Source organism: Engraulis encrasicolus, chromosome 9 (genome assembly GCF_034702125.1).
Source record: "Engraulis encrasicolus isolate BLACKSEA-1 chromosome 9, IST_EnEncr_1.0, whole genome shotgun sequence".
In the NCBI taxonomy this organism is placed as follows: domain Eukaryota; kingdom Metazoa; phylum Chordata; class Actinopteri; order Clupeiformes; family Engraulidae; genus Engraulis; species Engraulis encrasicolus.
In genome coordinates this window covers 8,272,530-8,289,543 of record NC_085865.1, presented here as the reverse complement: position 1 = coordinate 8,289,543, position 17,014 = coordinate 8,272,530, and the positions used below count along the sequence as shown (strand labels likewise).

Below are 17,014 nucleotides of genomic sequence, written 5' to 3'. Positions count from 1 at the left end.
TGTTTCATGGACAATGGTTCCAAAGCGGTTGCTGATGCCTAGTTATCAGAAGAAAGAATTGCCTTTTCCCACGCGCATTCTTGTAATATTTTGAAATTACTGGCAAACGTTCTGGTTGTTTCTGTAAAGAAATACAGCCACCAACTTCATTACCATTTCACCCTATTTGGTGAGTAGCAAACCTGACATACTTTTCATTGCCTTGAAACTTTTTTTCTGTTGCCTACTGGAGCTAATTATGACATCGTCGTTCCTTGGAGGAAAACCGACTCCACAGAAATATTCAAGAGGACGTCAGTAAGAACGCAACTGGATCAGTGATGACGATTAGCAACGGATTTGACATTCCTTTTTGGGTTGACGTAATGTCACCAACAAAAGTTATGTTGTTTTCCTAGATGTGTAGAATAACTCAAACTATTTGAAACACTAAAGGTACAGGCAAGTAACAACAATGTACATGGATTACTAAACTATTAATAATGATTCGTTATAGTTTATAGGCCTATTAAATCTCTATGATCGGTGCTAGGTTAGCACGGCTAACGGTAGGCTAGCAAAATTCCCCCATATTGGGTTTTAATTATTATTATTTTAGCATTTTTACACCGGATAAATGTGACTACGCATAGCAGACGTACTTGCTTATGTATGGACAATTTGGTGAGTAAAACAAAACTTAAGATGGTTATTGGCAGCGTCGTTGGTGGCTATCCATGTTGTCATGCAGGACAATCACAGTTGCCAGATTTTGCATTTGAGCCCTGGAACAAACATGTGTAATTTAAGTGAAATAACTCGCATAATAACTCTCATAGTTTTTATGTATTTTATTCATGCATTTCGTTAAAAAAAACGGACAATCTACACTCAAACACACGCAGCCATAACTAGCTATACTGTTTTTACCATCACCTAGTAAAATGATGGTTTAGCCTTGAAGAAGTGCACGTTTTACAGATCTATATACAGTAGATACCTTTTACCTGAATTATGTGTATTTTCGTGGCTCGTAGAAATATCTGTGTCCCTAGTCCCTACACAACTAGAGAACAACTTTCATTGTTTGTCTGACTCTGAAGAACCAACCAAATCGTCCCTTAATGTCTGCAACATTTCTATCAAACATTGTAACATTGTAACACTCGTCCCATGTGAATGAAAGACAGAAACAGCCGTTAACATACATGATTACATTTTAGCATGTAGAAGACTGCCATGGAAGAGACTTCTCGAAAGAAACACGGTGGTCCGAAGGGGTCATCTGTGTATTATGAGGTAGGTGTAGTGCAACCAAGCATTCATGGAAGTCGTTTGACCGGCACTACTTGCCATGAGGACATAATGTCTAGTGTGTAATTCTAGCAGTTTATTTCCAAAACATATACTGCCCATTCATGAAATTGATCCTTTTCATTGATATTGGTCTGCTCTGATTTCCAGAGTACCCTATTATTATTGCAACCAAAAATGTATGGTTCCTTCCTTTCCATGACTGGTTTTTCAAAATGTCAGATAAACAAGTACAGGGAGAAGATCCACCTATTAATTTGCAAAACAAAGTTAACATTTCAGAGGGAGCCATAACTAATTATGACATTATTGATGGTTGTAATAAATATTCATGAAAAAAATACATTTGTGAATAGGCAGCATACATTCTTGCAATAAACTACGAAAAATTACACAACCGCATTTCAAATAGAGATGCACCGGATCCTGATTTTTAGGATCCTGCCGGATACCGGATCCACTGCTTAAGATCCTGCCGGATCCAGAACCGGATACCGGATCCTACGAAAGGGTTGAAACACATAGCCAATTCGCACACGTGGGCTCTTTTTATTAAGTTGGCGCAAACTATTTTAAAACTCATTGGCTTACTGCTACACTGCCTTCAACGGCCGCTTCCAAAGGGCTTTCACTCCATGCAGCGATTGGGGTTGTGAAAGACTGACTGAAAAGCCTAGGCTACCTAAAAAGTATAGATGCCCCAGATCCTAATTTTTAGGTAACTGCCGGATACCGTGTCCACTGCATGCACCGCATCCGGATAGTCTGAAAAACCCTATTCTGCCGGATCCAGAACCGGATCTTGGATCCTGTACATCTCCAATTTAAAATTCATCAATATTTATGCAAGGGAAATATTGTTTTAAGGGCACTGTCAGCCTGTCCTCTAAGGCAGTGGTTCTTAACCTTTATTTTTAACGCACTCCCTTACCTGTGCCCAAGACAAGCCACGCACCCCCAACCCAAACTTATACACGCATATACGCTAAAAAATGATTTAAGTGATTCATTACAGTGGCTCTTGCTTGAGACATTAATCAATACCTCAATACCTTTACATGGGGACCAAAAGATGTTTTAATGTGGTTTTGATTTGGCCTAGTCATAATGCTTGCTAACAGAATTTTGGTCACAACCTCGACACAAACAAAATTCCGCGCACCCCCTGAAATCTCTGGCGCAACCCCAGGTTAAGAACCACTGCTCTAAGGGACAGAAATCTCAGGTAAAGATCCCAGTCAAGACAGCAAGTGTTCAATGATAATGATTCATGTGTGTATAAAAAATATACACAAACACTTGATTCTAATAACACTTTTAGCTTCAAATAATACAGACTTGTTACTCGTGCAGTTTTCTTCCTTTTGGTTCCCTTTTAGTCTAGTCAGCAATAAAGCAACACTCTCAAACGTCAGAATGTCAAATCAGTCCTCTTCCTTCGTGTTAGTTACCCAATAGAAACAACCTAATGAGGTGACATTTCCCATGTTGACTGTTTTTATTATTGCCATTGCAGTTAGAGATGCACCAAAATGAAAATTTGTGGCCGAAACCGAATAATAATTACCAGTGTTGGGAAAGTTACTCAAAAGCTGTAATGCATTACTGATTACATGTTACTGTCTTTTCAAAATAATCCCTTACACTACAATATTACTATATTTAAAATGTAAGGCATTACACTACTTTTGCATTACTTTAGTTACTTTTGCCAAAAGAACTGTAGGCCTAAATATGGATCTGGCAATTTATTACAGTGTAAATCAAGTTCCTGAGTCATGACTTTTTCACCTCCAACCTAGGACACGTTTTTGGCAGCATGCAGACTAAAAACTACCAGGCTCAGGAATAGCTTCTTTCTGACCCACTACACTGGATATCACTAAAATCCAGGTCATTGTAATGCATTTGTAACTTACGGTATATTGCATTGTAACTAGGTAAATATTACAGATTTTTGCCCTGTAATGCCTTACATTACTGCATTACAGCAAAAAGTAATGCATTACAGTAATTAATTACTTTTGTAATGCATTACCTCCCAACACTGATAATTACTCACTTGGCCGAATACCGAAACCGAAACCAAATATTACAGTTCAGTTAAAAGTTGTCAAAAGTTAGGTTTTTCAATATTTTTAAATATTACTCAAATCTATGGCTTCCAATAAATGTTTAGAATGTTAAATGTTTATTTGATGTCTTCAAATGTTGGAGTAGAACTTTTCAATTCATTTTCTATTCGGCCACTCAATTGGCTTTCGGACGAAAACCGAGAAAGTGTCTTTTGCATTTTTGGCCGAATATTTTCGGTTTCCGAATTTACGGTGCACCTCTAATTGCAGGTGGTCATAGTGGCAATAGCCAGAGTTGAGTAGATGAATAACAACAACAAATGTTTGTGTGTGTGTATTTGTTGAAGCATGAGGACTCTGAACAAGGAAGGGAGGCCCAGGAGACTGGCAAAAGAAGAGAGTACCCACGGAGGGCCCACAGGTGTATTATTGACAATCACAAACTCACTTGACCACTAAGCTGCCAATCCCATATAGGGCTGGGTTCAAAAGATTGGATCGCGATCCAATATCGATTCATGTTCGAAAAGTGTGATATCGATTCACAACTTCGTGGATCGATCTTTTACATATGATTATAGGCACTATTTTCTCAAACACATCCTGTACTCTTCCACATTCACGTAGGCTACCATGGTATTTCATGTTTTTGTGGGCATCAAAGGCTGAGATATTAAGGTTTTTATAGCCGGTCTTAGAATTCTAGGCATAAATGGGTTGAAGGAACAACCCAGCAATACAGAAGATCGATATCGAAACGAATCGGATCGGATCGTGAATCGAATTGGATTGTGACCTTCTGGATCGGAATCGAATCGATACAGGAAATTTGGATCGATTTCCATAACATACCACACTGACCCAACCATATGTACAGTACTGTTATACTCATTTAGACTTTCATATCCGCCTTTAGGAAAGTGGTCAACATGCCATCAGATGCCCCCGTGGTGCCTAAAATTGAAGACAAGGGAGAAGCCAACGATAGTCCCAATGTACCGCCAGTTCCTATGCCCACATCTATTTTTCAGACTGCCACTGGGCAATACAGTAAGTGGAATGAAAAGGCTGTATTCCCAGCATTTGCCAAGTTTGCCTAGTGAGTGAGAAAAATCACGTTACCTAGCGCCCACTGAGCTCACTTGTTTTGTGGAAATGATGTCGACATTCAGCTTTTCTGTGTGTGTGTGTGTGTGTGTGTGTGTGTGTGTGTGTGTGTGTGTGTGTGTGTGTGTGTGTGTGTGTGTGTGTGTGTGTGCGTGTAGTTGCTTTCACCCAGAACGGCGCCATTCAGCTGACCAATGCAGCAGGAGAGGGGCTGCAGCCTCTGCCTATGCATCATCCCTCAGGGGGCCCTCCTCCGGGGCCACCCATGGGCCCCTACGCCACACAGTCAGGAGACGCCGGACAGCACTACTACATGCCCGCCAACAAGATGACAGTACAAGGTATTCAACCATTGGAAACTTTAAACTCTGAAGACATGGGAACCGGTGTTTCAGTTTTGGTGTTAACCAGAATCCCAATAACCGAGTCGAAACGCACAAAAGCCTAATTGTGAAACTCCAACTCCCATTGTCATTGTGATACAGCACTCCACAGTACACTGCACACAACGAAATTGCATTTATGCCTTACCCGTGGAAGGGGGCAGCCCCCAATGGCGTCCGAAAGGGAGCAGTGCGGCGGGACGGTACCATGCTCAGGGTTCCTCAGTCATGGAGGAGGATGGGGGAAAGCACTGGTTAGTTACTCCCCCCCACCAACATAGCGGGTCGGGAGTTGAACCGGCAACCTTTGGGCTGCAAGTCTGATGCCCTAACCCAAGGGTTCCCAAACTTTTCTCTCTGGGGGCCACATTATCGTTCCTGACTGTGATCAGGGGCCGGGATCAATCATGTGGGCTGTATACTAGGCTGCTGCCTGTTATAACCATAATTTCTAGCACAAAATAGTTAATCCTTACATGTGATTTGCAAAAGAGTACTTCATGTTTTTTTTCAATTTGAAATACCACAGGTATTCCTTTTAACTTCTAATAACCATGTAAAAATAGCATGGAAAGGTTAGAAAAATATGGTTATTGGCAGTTTATGAGTGATACAATAGAAATGGTAGGCCTGTTTATATTACAGTGAGATGAGAAGCTGTCAAACTTCTGGTGATTCACACTAGGTTAGTGAAAATTTGTGAAAAAACTGTAGGAAGGCCTGTTGATAAACAAAATAAAATGTGTAGCCCCTTAATGCACGCCGTACCTCCTGTGGCACGCTGTAATAGACATTGAAAGTTAACTACTGTAGTACTACACTACTATGACAGTGCACAGGGCCTTTAGTAATACATTACGACTTGGTCATTGCCATTCTGGTGACAGCTAATTTATAATGCCGTGTCTTAAGGGGTTAAAAAATATATTTTATTATTGCAATTTTTTTCTGAGAGGATTGCTTCTTTGGGCCAGTTCAAATGGTGAGGTTCAGAGAGGTGGAGGGCCGGTCAAAGGGACATGGTGGGCCGCATCCGGCCCCCGGGCCTTAGTTTGGGGACCCCTGCCCTAACCGTTTACCCATGACTGCCATAATGTATTACTGTACTAACGGCCCTTTGTAATATTGTTGTAGTGAAGTACTAAGGTTGTGAAATCTTTTCAGCAGAGCCTCTATTATAAACTAGTCATCTATTATTTAAGACTCAAAAAGGTTATGTCATAGCAATGTTGTTACAATGTAGGTTCTTATCAAATTGGGTGTCGGATCACTGACGATCCCATCTGCTCACACCAAAGGGCTGCACTCCATACACCAGTGACTAAAAGCCCATGGGGTGGTTGCAGTATAACACACTCCTTTGGATTTTTTTCATGAAGTTATTTTTTCTTCTTTTTATTCATTCATTCAATGGCAATGACGTTTTGACTCTGAGGAATCTGAGGAAGACCGAGAGGTCGAAACGTCATTACCATTGAATGAATGAATAAAAAGAAGAAAAAATAACTTAAAGAAGAAAAAAATCCAAAGGAGTGTGCGAACCTTTTTTTTTTAAATTACGTAATCTTTTTGTTCAGCACCAGGGATTGTGCACAAGTAACTCTCTAGAAGTGGTTGCAGTATAACCCTTACAAAAATGTGTACAGGATTGTTCCAGTTGTTGGTCAACTTGTGCCAGGGTGCACAGCATTTTAAGGCGCTTACAGTAACTGGAAATGAGAACCAAATATAGATTTATTTTTCGTTCTGGGGCAACTTGACATCTAGTTGTGACTGCCTGACAAATTAGAACGTCTGCCTAACACTTTCAAGTCAGAACACAAGATGATAATTCTGACACAACATTATTATTATTGTCACAATCCCTGTCACCATGTATCCTTAAATGATAATCACAAATAGATTGACACTGTAGACAACAAAAGATGTTTTTTTTTTTTTTTTTTTTTACTGTGGCTGCAGTCTAGTGTCATTCATGTTTGTTTGAGGAGGTTTTGTGTAACACCCAGGCTGTGCTCTGTTCCGTTTTTCAATTTCTGCCATTGGAAACATCAGACTGTCTTCAATGAAGTTGTATTGCTTTTTAAATTTTTAACAGTATTTGGAAGAACAAGGCAATCTGTCTTACACCCCCAAGGTTGTAGATGTATTCAGTCACTGTCTCGCATTTAGCAAAACGTGCATCTTCATATCTCAATTTCACTCATACAGTAAAGATACCACTATTAATATAACTCTTTAAGAGTTGAAATGAACTCTTTTTCATACATCTGGTTCCGCTCAAAAATAGCATTCATTTTACTATTTGCTCAGTGTAGCATTGACAGAGTTAGTTTTTTTACTAGATATTTTGTAAACAGGGTTCCCACTGGTGCTTGAATTCGTTGAAAATGCTTGAATTTCAATTAAGTGTTTTCAAGGTTGTGAAAATGCTTGAATTTTTGGTGAAGTGCTTGAGAATGCTTGAAATTTGTGTCAAGTCAAACTCAGTAAGCCAAATAACAGAAGTATATTGTTCAGGTACATCAAAAATCTGAGGGAGTGAGATGTCAGATGGGATTTGCCATTCGACACCCTAAAATTGATTAGAATGCAGGAAATTGCATCTTAAAAACACACAATTTTCTTCTTTTTTTTCCCCACACCCCCTTCCCGTGACCTATTAAAAGTGCTGGAAAACTGAAATTTTGGTGCTTGAAGGTGCTTGAAAAGTGCTTGAATTTGTTTATGAAAAAGGTGTGGGAACCCTGTGTAAATATCAAGAGCTGTAGAGTTGAAACTACACTGGTCACCTGCAAAATTTTACACTGACTTGTGTTTTTTATTTCCCCTATTAGAGTAATTTTACTCTCCATAGTGTTATAAAAGCTCTATCTGGATCTATATGAGTTTATTGAAACATTGACACCCCCATTTGTTCTGTGCACTGCACACCTCATTCCCCATGTCTGTCTGTGTGGCCACCTCAGCCGCCACAGGGGACATGAGCGCGTACCAGATGCACCCCCCAGCCCCTGGTCTGCCCCAGGGAGTGATGATGGGGGGCTCCCCCGGCCCCATGCACGGACACGGGCACGGACACGGACACCCGCACCACACCGAAGAGGCTACGCGCAAGAGGGAGCTACGCCTGCTCAAGAACAGGTGACACACACACACACACACACACACACACACACACACACACACACACACACATAGTTCACACACTGTATTTGCACATTGCCACTGTGGTGGCACACCTCACCACAGCCAGTGTAGCCAATGCTATATGCACATCAAAGAATCATATAGGAGAGTAAGATATCCCAAACTCTGCCCATCCAATGCAAAGGAGTGTGCCCAAAGTCGGTCTGCTAAGGGGGCGTTGTCCCCTCCTCCTTCTTCTCTTTTTGTGGTGTTTGCACAAGAAGATCGCTACCGCCATCTACAGCGCTAAGGGAACTCTCAATCTCAAGACTCCGAAGGTCCCCTAACCAAAGGTCTCCTAAAGGGATGTTCACCCGACATCACATGGGTACCGGAAAAGAACGAGCCTGAAGTATCTTTCTCTCCTATATGATTCTTTGTGCACATGATGTTGTGTGATCGCACCACCCGCAAGCGACCCAAAACACAGCAAGCATAAAAAGAAAAGACACAGACAGACAAACAGACAGACAGACAGTGTCATCGCAATTTGTGACAGAACTCCCTTTGGGGGACAAGGTAATGAAAGGACAGGAAGTCTTACACAACAGACTTCCCTTTCGGAACAACCAATGCAGTGTCTGCTGCTATACCTGGAAGTGATGGTGACAGTAGTATAGTAGTCTGACTGCCGTGTAGTCCCTCTGCCTGGGTGCGCTTTAACACAAGTGATGCCACTGATCTCCTTGGTTTAAAGGTGGGGGTCATTAGGATCAGTGAGTTGAGTTGTCTACCAGGTGTATGCAGCTGTATCTGTTAAGCACTGATGTCTAGAAGGAGGATCACAGGAGCAACTCTGGGGTGCATTTCTCAAAAGAGAAGTCGTTAGCCTGTTAGCAACTTCGGTAATTGCCAATGGGAAAATGCATTGAAAAAGCAAACCAGCTAATGTAGTAAGCAACTTTGGCTTTGAGAAATGCAACTCAGACATGTTTAACCCCTTAGCGCAGCACTATGGCTCTCTGTAATGTCATAGTAATGTTGTTATGATGTAGTTACCGGTAAGCATTTTCAGCAAATGAATAGGGTCGCTGGCGACCCCAGCTGCAGTAAGAGGTTGTTTTTTATTTATAAAGGGGTAAGACGTGTTTCAAAATGACATAAGACGTGGATGTTTAATTTTAATCTATTAAGGCGCAAGACTAGTGTTTCGTTTCAACATAGCGCCATGGCGTATTCATAAAGCAGCTCGACATGGCGTTTTGACTATCCATGTCGAGTTGCTCCGGTTCCCTTCCCTTACGTGAGTCTTTCCCACTGCTGCACCGGATGGTGACACACCGGAGCATGAAGGATATACTGTCAGGCTTTCCACTGGTCATGGAATTCACGGAATATTATGGAAATTCAATGGAGGTGTGTCCAGTCATGGAAAGTCATGGAACTTGACCATTTTACATGTTCAATCAGGGAATATCATGGAATTTTGTTAACAGCGTTTATAGTGTTTTTGTTTCATCTGAAATACTTCCCGCAACATTCTAGAATGCGAAAACTTCAAGAAACATCTCTGCAGGCATTGGCAAACATGCCTGGTAAATGCAGAAGAGGGTTGTGCGAAAAGTGCCCTCTTAACAATCTTATCAATAATGTTGGACATTTAGTTTTATGGGAGGTCATGCAAATTCTGTTTTATGTCAATGGAAATGTTGTGGAATTTTATGTACGACATGGTGTGGGAACATGACATGGGTTTTCTCAACCGCTGATGTCGGTCTTGTGGTGTGTGGTTTGGTGTGTGTGCGCAGGGAGGCGGCCAAGGAGTGCCGGCGGAGGAAGCGCGAGTACGTGCGTTGCCTGGAGACGCGCGTCACCTCTCTGGAGCAACACAACAAGAGTCTGGAGCAGCACAACAAGAAGCTGCAGGAGGAGCTGCAGTACCTGAAGGACATCTACCAAGTCCAGACAAACTAGGACTAATAGCTGCAGTACCTGAAGGACATCTACCAAGTCCAGACAAACTAGCACTCTCTCTTCACTCCTTATGCACTTTCACACCAACAGTGTTCTCTAATGTCTGGTTTTCACTTTGCCCTATACTACACTTAATACTTCTTCATAGCTTTTTGCAGTGTGGCAACCTTTAGCAAGAGAATTCCAGAGAGCGCAAGCATGATGATATGCTCAATGTGTAACGCTATATCTGTGATTTGTTTGTATATGTATTCACAGTTTTTTTGTCATTTGTCTTTCAGTTGAAATGTTCTTTTGTTTGTGCTCCTATTTATCATTATTTTTGGATGTACATGAAAAGTCACCGTTGTCCATGTAATTATTGTGTGTGTGTGTGTGTGTGTGTGTGTGTGTGTGTGTGTGTGTGTGTGTGTGTGTGTGTGTGTGTGTGTGTGTGTGTGTGTGTGTGTGTGTGTGCGCGTGCGTGTGTGTGTGAGAGAGAGAGAGAGAGAGAGAGAGAGCAATTCACATTTAGTCATTGTACATTACTTCCAGTAATTGCAATAAACAGTTTGTTTTAACAACATAATTCTGCCCCCTTTATTCTCTTAGGATCAAAGAGAATTGTATGTGGAATATGTTTTCTTGCTGCAGTTGTGTGAAGGTGTGTAGAGGAGGGCGCTTGCTTTACAGTATTTCAAAGTGCAATACCAGTTTTGGCCACTACATATCATTCCAATTATATTTTTGAAACATTCCTTCAAGAAGAAAACTAGATTCACAAAACTACCACCAATCTTATAATACTCTAGGTTTGCTTTTCAGTGTGTGCTTGTACATTTCTTTCTAAGATATCCATTCATTCATTCATTCATTCGCAGTTGGTAGCCCAAACAGTACATCATTCACAGCAGATGGTTGTCTGTCTTACTGCCAGGGAAGAGTGTGAAGAGCCCTTCTGTTATAAAATTGGTCTTTCGTTCTGTTATTTATTTCTATAACCATTTTTATACTTAATATCATTGTCACAATATCGTGCAATTTGGCATTAGATTTGCATTTGCATTCACATCTATGCATTCACATCTATATGAAAAATCAGACCATTTTATTTCTCAAGACACTCATTATACGATGTCAGATTAAATGATAGACAGATGATTCACATGGACATATTTTTCCTCAAAAGTAAACCTCAAAAATTAAACTGCTTTAGACTGTTAAAGGATTTATCCGGAGTTGGAACAAGTTTGCCTGATTTTTGCATGTTTGGGATGAAATACAGTCACTCTAGAGCAAAATCAAGGCAAAAGGATGCGTTTTGAGAAAGTTTGATAATATCACGTTAGCCTCGTTAGCCATATCAGCTATGCAATATGAAAGATGCGGGCATCGTTTTTCGGCGGTTACACACATTTCAAAAACACAACATTTTAAAGTCTTGCACAGCTCAAAACAACGTCACACTTACCTCGTAATATGTTGAGGGTATCCACACATAAACCGAAGTGTCCAAAGACCTTCATGTATTCTTGAAAGGTCTGCAGAATGTGTTTTGTGAAGCTACTACCTTGAGAATATCTAAATTACGGTCAAGACAACTATTTGACACTAAAGCCCACCAAGTAGATTGCCGAGTGCGTCGCACCATCAGCTATGATTATTTCCATAGCGAGTAACCACAGCTGATGGTGCGACGCAATCGGCAATCTACTTGGTGGGCTTTAGTGTCAAATAGTTGTCTTGACCGTAATTTAGATATTCTCAAGGTAGTAGCTTCACAAAACACATTCTGCAGACCTTTCAAGAATAGAGTTCTTCAGCGGAAGCGGAAGCATGTAGTAGATTGTAGTCTTTCATGTTAGCATTTAAGGACGTCCTGGTTCCTATCGGCTTCCGGCCTCCATTGGGAATGAATAGGGGTAAATTTCAAATAAGCTCCGAGTGCAAGCACGCGCTTAGCGAACCCCCGCAAACTGTCGAGGGTGTTAAAAATAGGCTGTAGCTATGACATGGTTGATCATTTTGTGTCAAACTTCGACATAAATACGATGTTGCGTCCATATGCTAAACCCGGAAGCTTTTGGCGACTACAGAAACGGCGCCAGTATCTAACGGCATGTACGTGCGGAAGGTTGTACCCATGGCAACCAAAGGAAAGTATGTAGTTCGGAAGTTTTAATGATCAGAAAGGGGTTAGCAATATTGAATTATAATCGTCATGATTTAACATGTGAATACACCAACATGATGATACGATCCGTTCCACTAATGAGAAAGGGATGCGGGGACACGCTAATGTTCGTTGTTGCCGTGCAACTTATATTTTTGCCAAACCTGAATCTCTATGGCGTTTTGCAATGTAAAAAATCGCCAGGGAACCGGTAGTCCAAACGCCGCATACAAGTTGACGTCAACGCTGAAGAGCTCTATACATGAAGGACTTTGGACACTTTGGTTTATGTGTGGATACCCTCAACATATTACGAGGTAAGTGTGACGTTGTTTTGAGCTGTGCAAGACTTTAAAATGTTGTGTTTTTGAAATGTGTGTAACCGCCGAAAAACGATGCCCGCATCTTTCATATTGCATAGCTGATATGGCTAACGAGGCTAACGTGATATTATCAAACTTTCTCAAAACGCATCCTTTTGCCTTGATTTTGCTCTAGAGTGACTGTATTTCATCCCAAACATGCAAAAATCAGGCAAACTTGTTCCAACTCCGGATAAATCCTTTAATTTGATGAATTAGGATTCACTACTGAAACGAACTACTTTGTTACCACCCACTTGAACCGGAAACAATTTTGCTTGGGTACCATTGCCTCCGTAAGCTTGTAAGCCGAGCCCTCGACTGACAGCTGACGCCGTTACAATGTTATTTGGACTGTTTTAACATAGACTTGCTCAGATTTTTCGACGGGTAAAAATGCTTTGGTGCTTTCTTTGATTTTGCCGAGCTATAAGCGGGGCAGGGACGGCGGCGGTGGAGTTTATCGACGCAATCTGCGTCGCACTGGGGGATATTTGGTTGATCGGGGTGGGGTGAGCCAGAACCCCGGCCATTTATTGGATATGTGTCGGTAAATTGGTTGATATTTCAGCTGTTGCAGAGCAGGACCCGAGAAGGGTGCATCAATTCTTATTTTAGTGCTAGTACCATCGTGCTGCTCCTTAGCCTGTCCTCTCGCTAGCTGCGCCGAAAGGAAAGGCCGGGAGAAAGGTGGATAACACTGCGTGGCGCTACCATTAGCCTCTGCAAGGAAACCTAATCATGGGGAATACGACCTCTTGCTGCGTATCGTCCAGCCCGAAGATCCGAGGGAGAAATGCGCACTCCCGGCTGGAGCCCTACCACCCAGAGCCGGAGCTTCCCAGGGACGACACCGGTGGGAATCTTCAACACATCAGCGACAGGGAGAACATTGACGGTAAGATACAGCACACTTCCAACAGAAAATTAGTCTAATGGCGTCCGTTTGCCAAGGAAATACTGTCCCTAAACAATCGTCCATAGTAGCATTTTCTAATGAAAAGGGTGTTTGTCGGCTTGACGTGGTTGCTGTTAGTCGAGCAAGGCCCCAGTACTTGCAGGTTTTGGCAGTTCATTGAATGAGGCCTAACAGTAGCCTATTAAGTGCGAAAACGCGTGGATTGCACAGTCTTTGCTGAGCATAGGCTAAAGAATTGCTGCAATTTGTACCCAACGCTCAAGAGTAGGTCAAGCCAGGCTATTGTTGCCAGTTGTTTTTGTAGTTAGATCTGAGTGAGCAGGCCTATTTAAAACGTAAACAGCAACCTTTCGCAATGCAATGGAAGGCTATTTGGTCAGGGAGTGCTGCAGTAATTGTCTGGACTAATTTTTGCCATGGGGTTATTTTTATATATACACGCCCCTCTATGTACACGCCCTTCTCATACTCTGCTTTTTCCTCCTCAAATAGTGATAGTCTGAGGCAGTGTTTGCCAACCTTTTTTGTCTTAAGTACCCCCTAAGCCTTTTCTCATACCACAAGTACCCCCTGACTCATGCTTTATATCCCAATGTGACTATGCTCCATACATGTTTTCATTTTTCCAAGTACCCCCTGCAGGGTGCTCGCGTACCCCTAGTGGTACACGTACCCCTGGTTGGGAAACACTGGTCTGAGGGACAAGCTATATAAAGTTAGCTGGTCGGCTATTTCACAATTCTCCTATTTATAAATAGGCATTTCCTCACTTGGATTATAAAAATTGGCTGGACGTTTGGTTAATCGTGGATTTGAAAGTTTGTTTCTGTTAATGAATGAATGAGTAGGGGCCTAATTTTCAGGATGACTGAGGTGGAATCCGAGGTGAACTTGACACAGAGATGTTTGCAAAGCATAAGAGAGGCATGCATTTCTGTTTTCCAACAACAGCATGCTCTTGCAAAATGTTGGGCAAACTCTGGCCTATTATGTAAAATACATTTAAGTAAGAACACCACACCACACCAAACTATCAAGAACATCGATAGTGTGGTGGTACATGGTAGGCCTATTAGTTTGCACAAGGCTTGCTCTCCTTCTTCTGTCGTTTCCTGTGGTCAGTTCTCTGCATTCTGTTCAGCCTTGGTCTCCAAACAAACGCCTGCGGGCCAAATCCTACCCAGGCATGGCAAACATTTGGCCCGCCATGAGGTCAAAACAAATGAAAGCAAATGTGTGTGTTTTTCGGTCACTAAAACTTCAGTGGGTCATATCTCTCCAAAGCATTCACAGTGTTTGATCATATGCTAACAGTCTCATAACAGACACTGACAAGAAGGGGAAATAGAAAAGTGAAAATATATCTGTTTTCTGTCCAGATATCTACTCGTAACTGGTTTCTCATTGGGTAAAAATAATTGGAGACCACTGCTGTACAATACAGAAAGTTAAGTCTTATGTATACCCTGTGTTTGTGCTTGTCTCTGTCTCCGGTGTCTTGTTTGGATACAGGTATTTTTAAGGCACTGTTTTTGTGTACCGCAAGAGTACAACACAACTTTTCAACGCAGGTTTTCTCTGCTTTGACATCGCAGAAGGCTCTGCTTGAGACTTTGCTTCATTCGTCTCAACGCCTGAAGGAACAACAGAAAGAGGCAGTGGTGTGGTTGAATCAATGGGTCATATGATTATCTCTTTGGAACAAGGCTGCTGTACAGCACATAGTCAGTTTTTAGTACAGCAGCTTTAGTCAGTGTCTGCACTCCGAGAGCCAGACTCCCTCAGAGAGAGAGAGAGAGAGAGAGAGAGAGAGAGAGAGAGAGAGAGAGAGAGAGAGAGACAGAGAGAGAGAGAGAGAGAGACAGAGAGAGAGAGAGAGAGATGGATTAATTGGCACACAGCCACCAGTTAACCACCAACACCTGTAATACACTTGAAATAGTGTGTCTGCATTGCCTGGTGTTGCATATTTAGTGTGAACATTGTTATTATCTGTGTATGATCATCATGGGTGTGTGTGTGTGTGTGCGCGCGCGCGTCTGCGGCAGCGCACGGCACGCTCACAAGTGTGTGCCAGTCTGAGATGCATAGCCTCCGCTCCGCCTGTGATAAAGTGTGTTTAATTTGGCTGCTGTGAGTAAGGCAGGCAGCAGTTCCTCCACACAAGTGGCCAGAACAAAGGAGCAGCTAATTCACTGGAGTTGGCAACTGTCGGGAAAAAAACACCTCAGTCACTGCTCCAATCTTATCAGGTCGCCTTGAGTGTGGTGTGGTGGCTGTTGAACAACAAGGCAGGTCTATCTATTTGTCGGCTGTTTAGATGGTTTGAACTGCTAATTTTGAACCTGGTCTTTTCAGATAGTTGGAAGCAATCTGCTACACCTTGATATCTTACAATCTGACAAGCCTGATATGTTAAAGTACAGTTTTCAACAGAACATCCAACAGAAAATGTCTTAGAAGTGTTTTGAAACAGAAATATCCATGCAAAAGTGAAAGGTAATTTACTCGTGCTGTTTTTACCATATATATTTTGTCTCCTAAAAGTTTTCCATGCGTTACTTCCCTGTTTGTTGGTCCGAGGCCCATGTTATGTAGAGTTCATCAGCCATAGCCTTGATCAGGTGCTTCAGTGCCAGATAAGAAACGTTATTTAACATTATAAGAAACATAGCTTTAAAAGTAGTCATGATCAGGATAGTCAATCATATGTCAATATACAGGAGAACATGGTCTTTTTGACCTACATTCAGTCCAGTGCTCCAGTCCTACATTGTACTGTTTTTTGTTGTTGTTTTTTTTTATATAGGCCCTATATATGCAAGTCTTTAAGAGTCTACTCTTGTCCTGTTTCCCCTCTACAATGTTGTCCTTAAATGGTGATCATCAATGACGAGGCTTTGTAATCAAGAGTATAGTCATTTCACACAATAGTTTCCAAAGTCTTGTCCTATGTCAACTGCTGTGGTAGCTGGACTAAAATTAGGTGGCTGACAAACTGCAGAAAGTTTGCTTGTTAAATGGTACCTAAAATAAAAAATAAAATTAATGCTCTGTCTTTTCCCAAACCCAAGTAGGCAGCAGTAAGGAGCTGCAAAGTTGAAAACCTTGCAGGGAGAACAGTACAGCACACTGTAGCAGTCAAGTCGGTCCAATGTGTTTGGGAGACTGTTGGTGGTGTTAACATCATTTGGCTAACGCGATTAGCCAGACTAATGCATCCCTGCAGACAACCAAGCTGTGTTTGGGTAACGGCTAACAACATTCTCACCTAGCCCCAGTCCCCCTACCATTTAACCAATTTCCATATTAAAGGGCGGGCACTACTTGTGGCTGTAATTGTTAATATTTCATCTTGGGGTTCCGTGGTCACTCAGATCATTGGCAAAATATGACAAGACTAATATATTTTTTTCAAGGAAGTAGCTCATTAATTGTTCTGACCTCAGTGGCGTCAAAACGGTTGTAATCGACCATCGTCAGACTGTCCTGTACTATGTTGTGACGGTATACACATTTTTGTGTTTTTCCAAACATTGCACTCTTACAAAGCAAATGACTATTACCGGCACTCTCTTTGCACATGAAGATTTTCTGGAAATTCCCCTCTAGGAATATAT

General features: G+C 41.8%; 2 protein-coding genes across 6 annotated transcripts in view; both read left to right on the top strand.

Moving 5' to 3' along the window:
• LOC134454962 (cAMP-responsive element modulator-like) lies at window positions 1–9,986 on the top strand. 2 transcript variants are annotated; one of them, XM_063206042.1, is made up of 7 exons: window positions 1–169; window positions 1,203–1,278; window positions 3,716–3,789; window positions 4,285–4,418; window positions 4,634–4,816; window positions 7,828–8,002; window positions 9,796–9,986. In XM_063206042.1, the coding sequence occupies exons 2-7, from the start codon at window positions 1,219–1,221 to the stop codon at window positions 9,959–9,961; spliced, it is 792 nt and encodes a 263-aa protein (XP_063062112.1). In that variant the 5' UTR covers window positions 1–169; window positions 1,203–1,218; the 3' UTR covers window positions 9,962–9,986. The 2 variants fall into 2 exon arrangements, with proteins under 2 accessions (XP_063062112.1, XP_063062113.1); XM_063206043.1 differs by lacking the exon at window positions 1–169 and adding an exon at window positions 313–435.
• A 2,784-nt stretch (window positions 9,987–12,770) lies between these two features.
• ccny (cyclin Y) overlaps window positions 12,771–17,014 on the top strand; it is a 46,104-nt gene continuing 41,860 nt past the window's right edge. For all 4 annotated transcript variants that reach the window (XM_063206440.1, XM_063206437.1, XM_063206439.1 and 1 more), the window contains exon 1: window positions 12,771–13,373. In XM_063206440.1, coding sequence (XP_063062510.1) covers window positions 13,217–13,373 — 157 coding nt within the window. In that variant the 5' untranslated portion in view covers window positions 12,771–13,216. The remainder of the gene's footprint in view (window positions 13,374–17,014) is intronic.

Excerpts from the sequence above, each read along its gene's own strand:
- LOC134454962 (XM_063206042.1), top strand. The coding sequence starts at position 1,219 with ATGGAAGAGACTTCTCGAAAGAAACACGGTGGTCCGAAGGGGTCATCT. Across the intron at positions 3,790-4,284 it reads TACCCACGGAGGGCCCACAG|GAAAGTGGTCAACATGCCAT; the intron begins GTGTATTATTGA and ends ATCCGCCTTTAG. Across the intron at positions 4,817-7,827 it reads CAACAAGATGACAGTACAAG|CCGCCACAGGGGACATGAGC; the intron begins GTATTCAACCAT and ends TGGCCACCTCAG.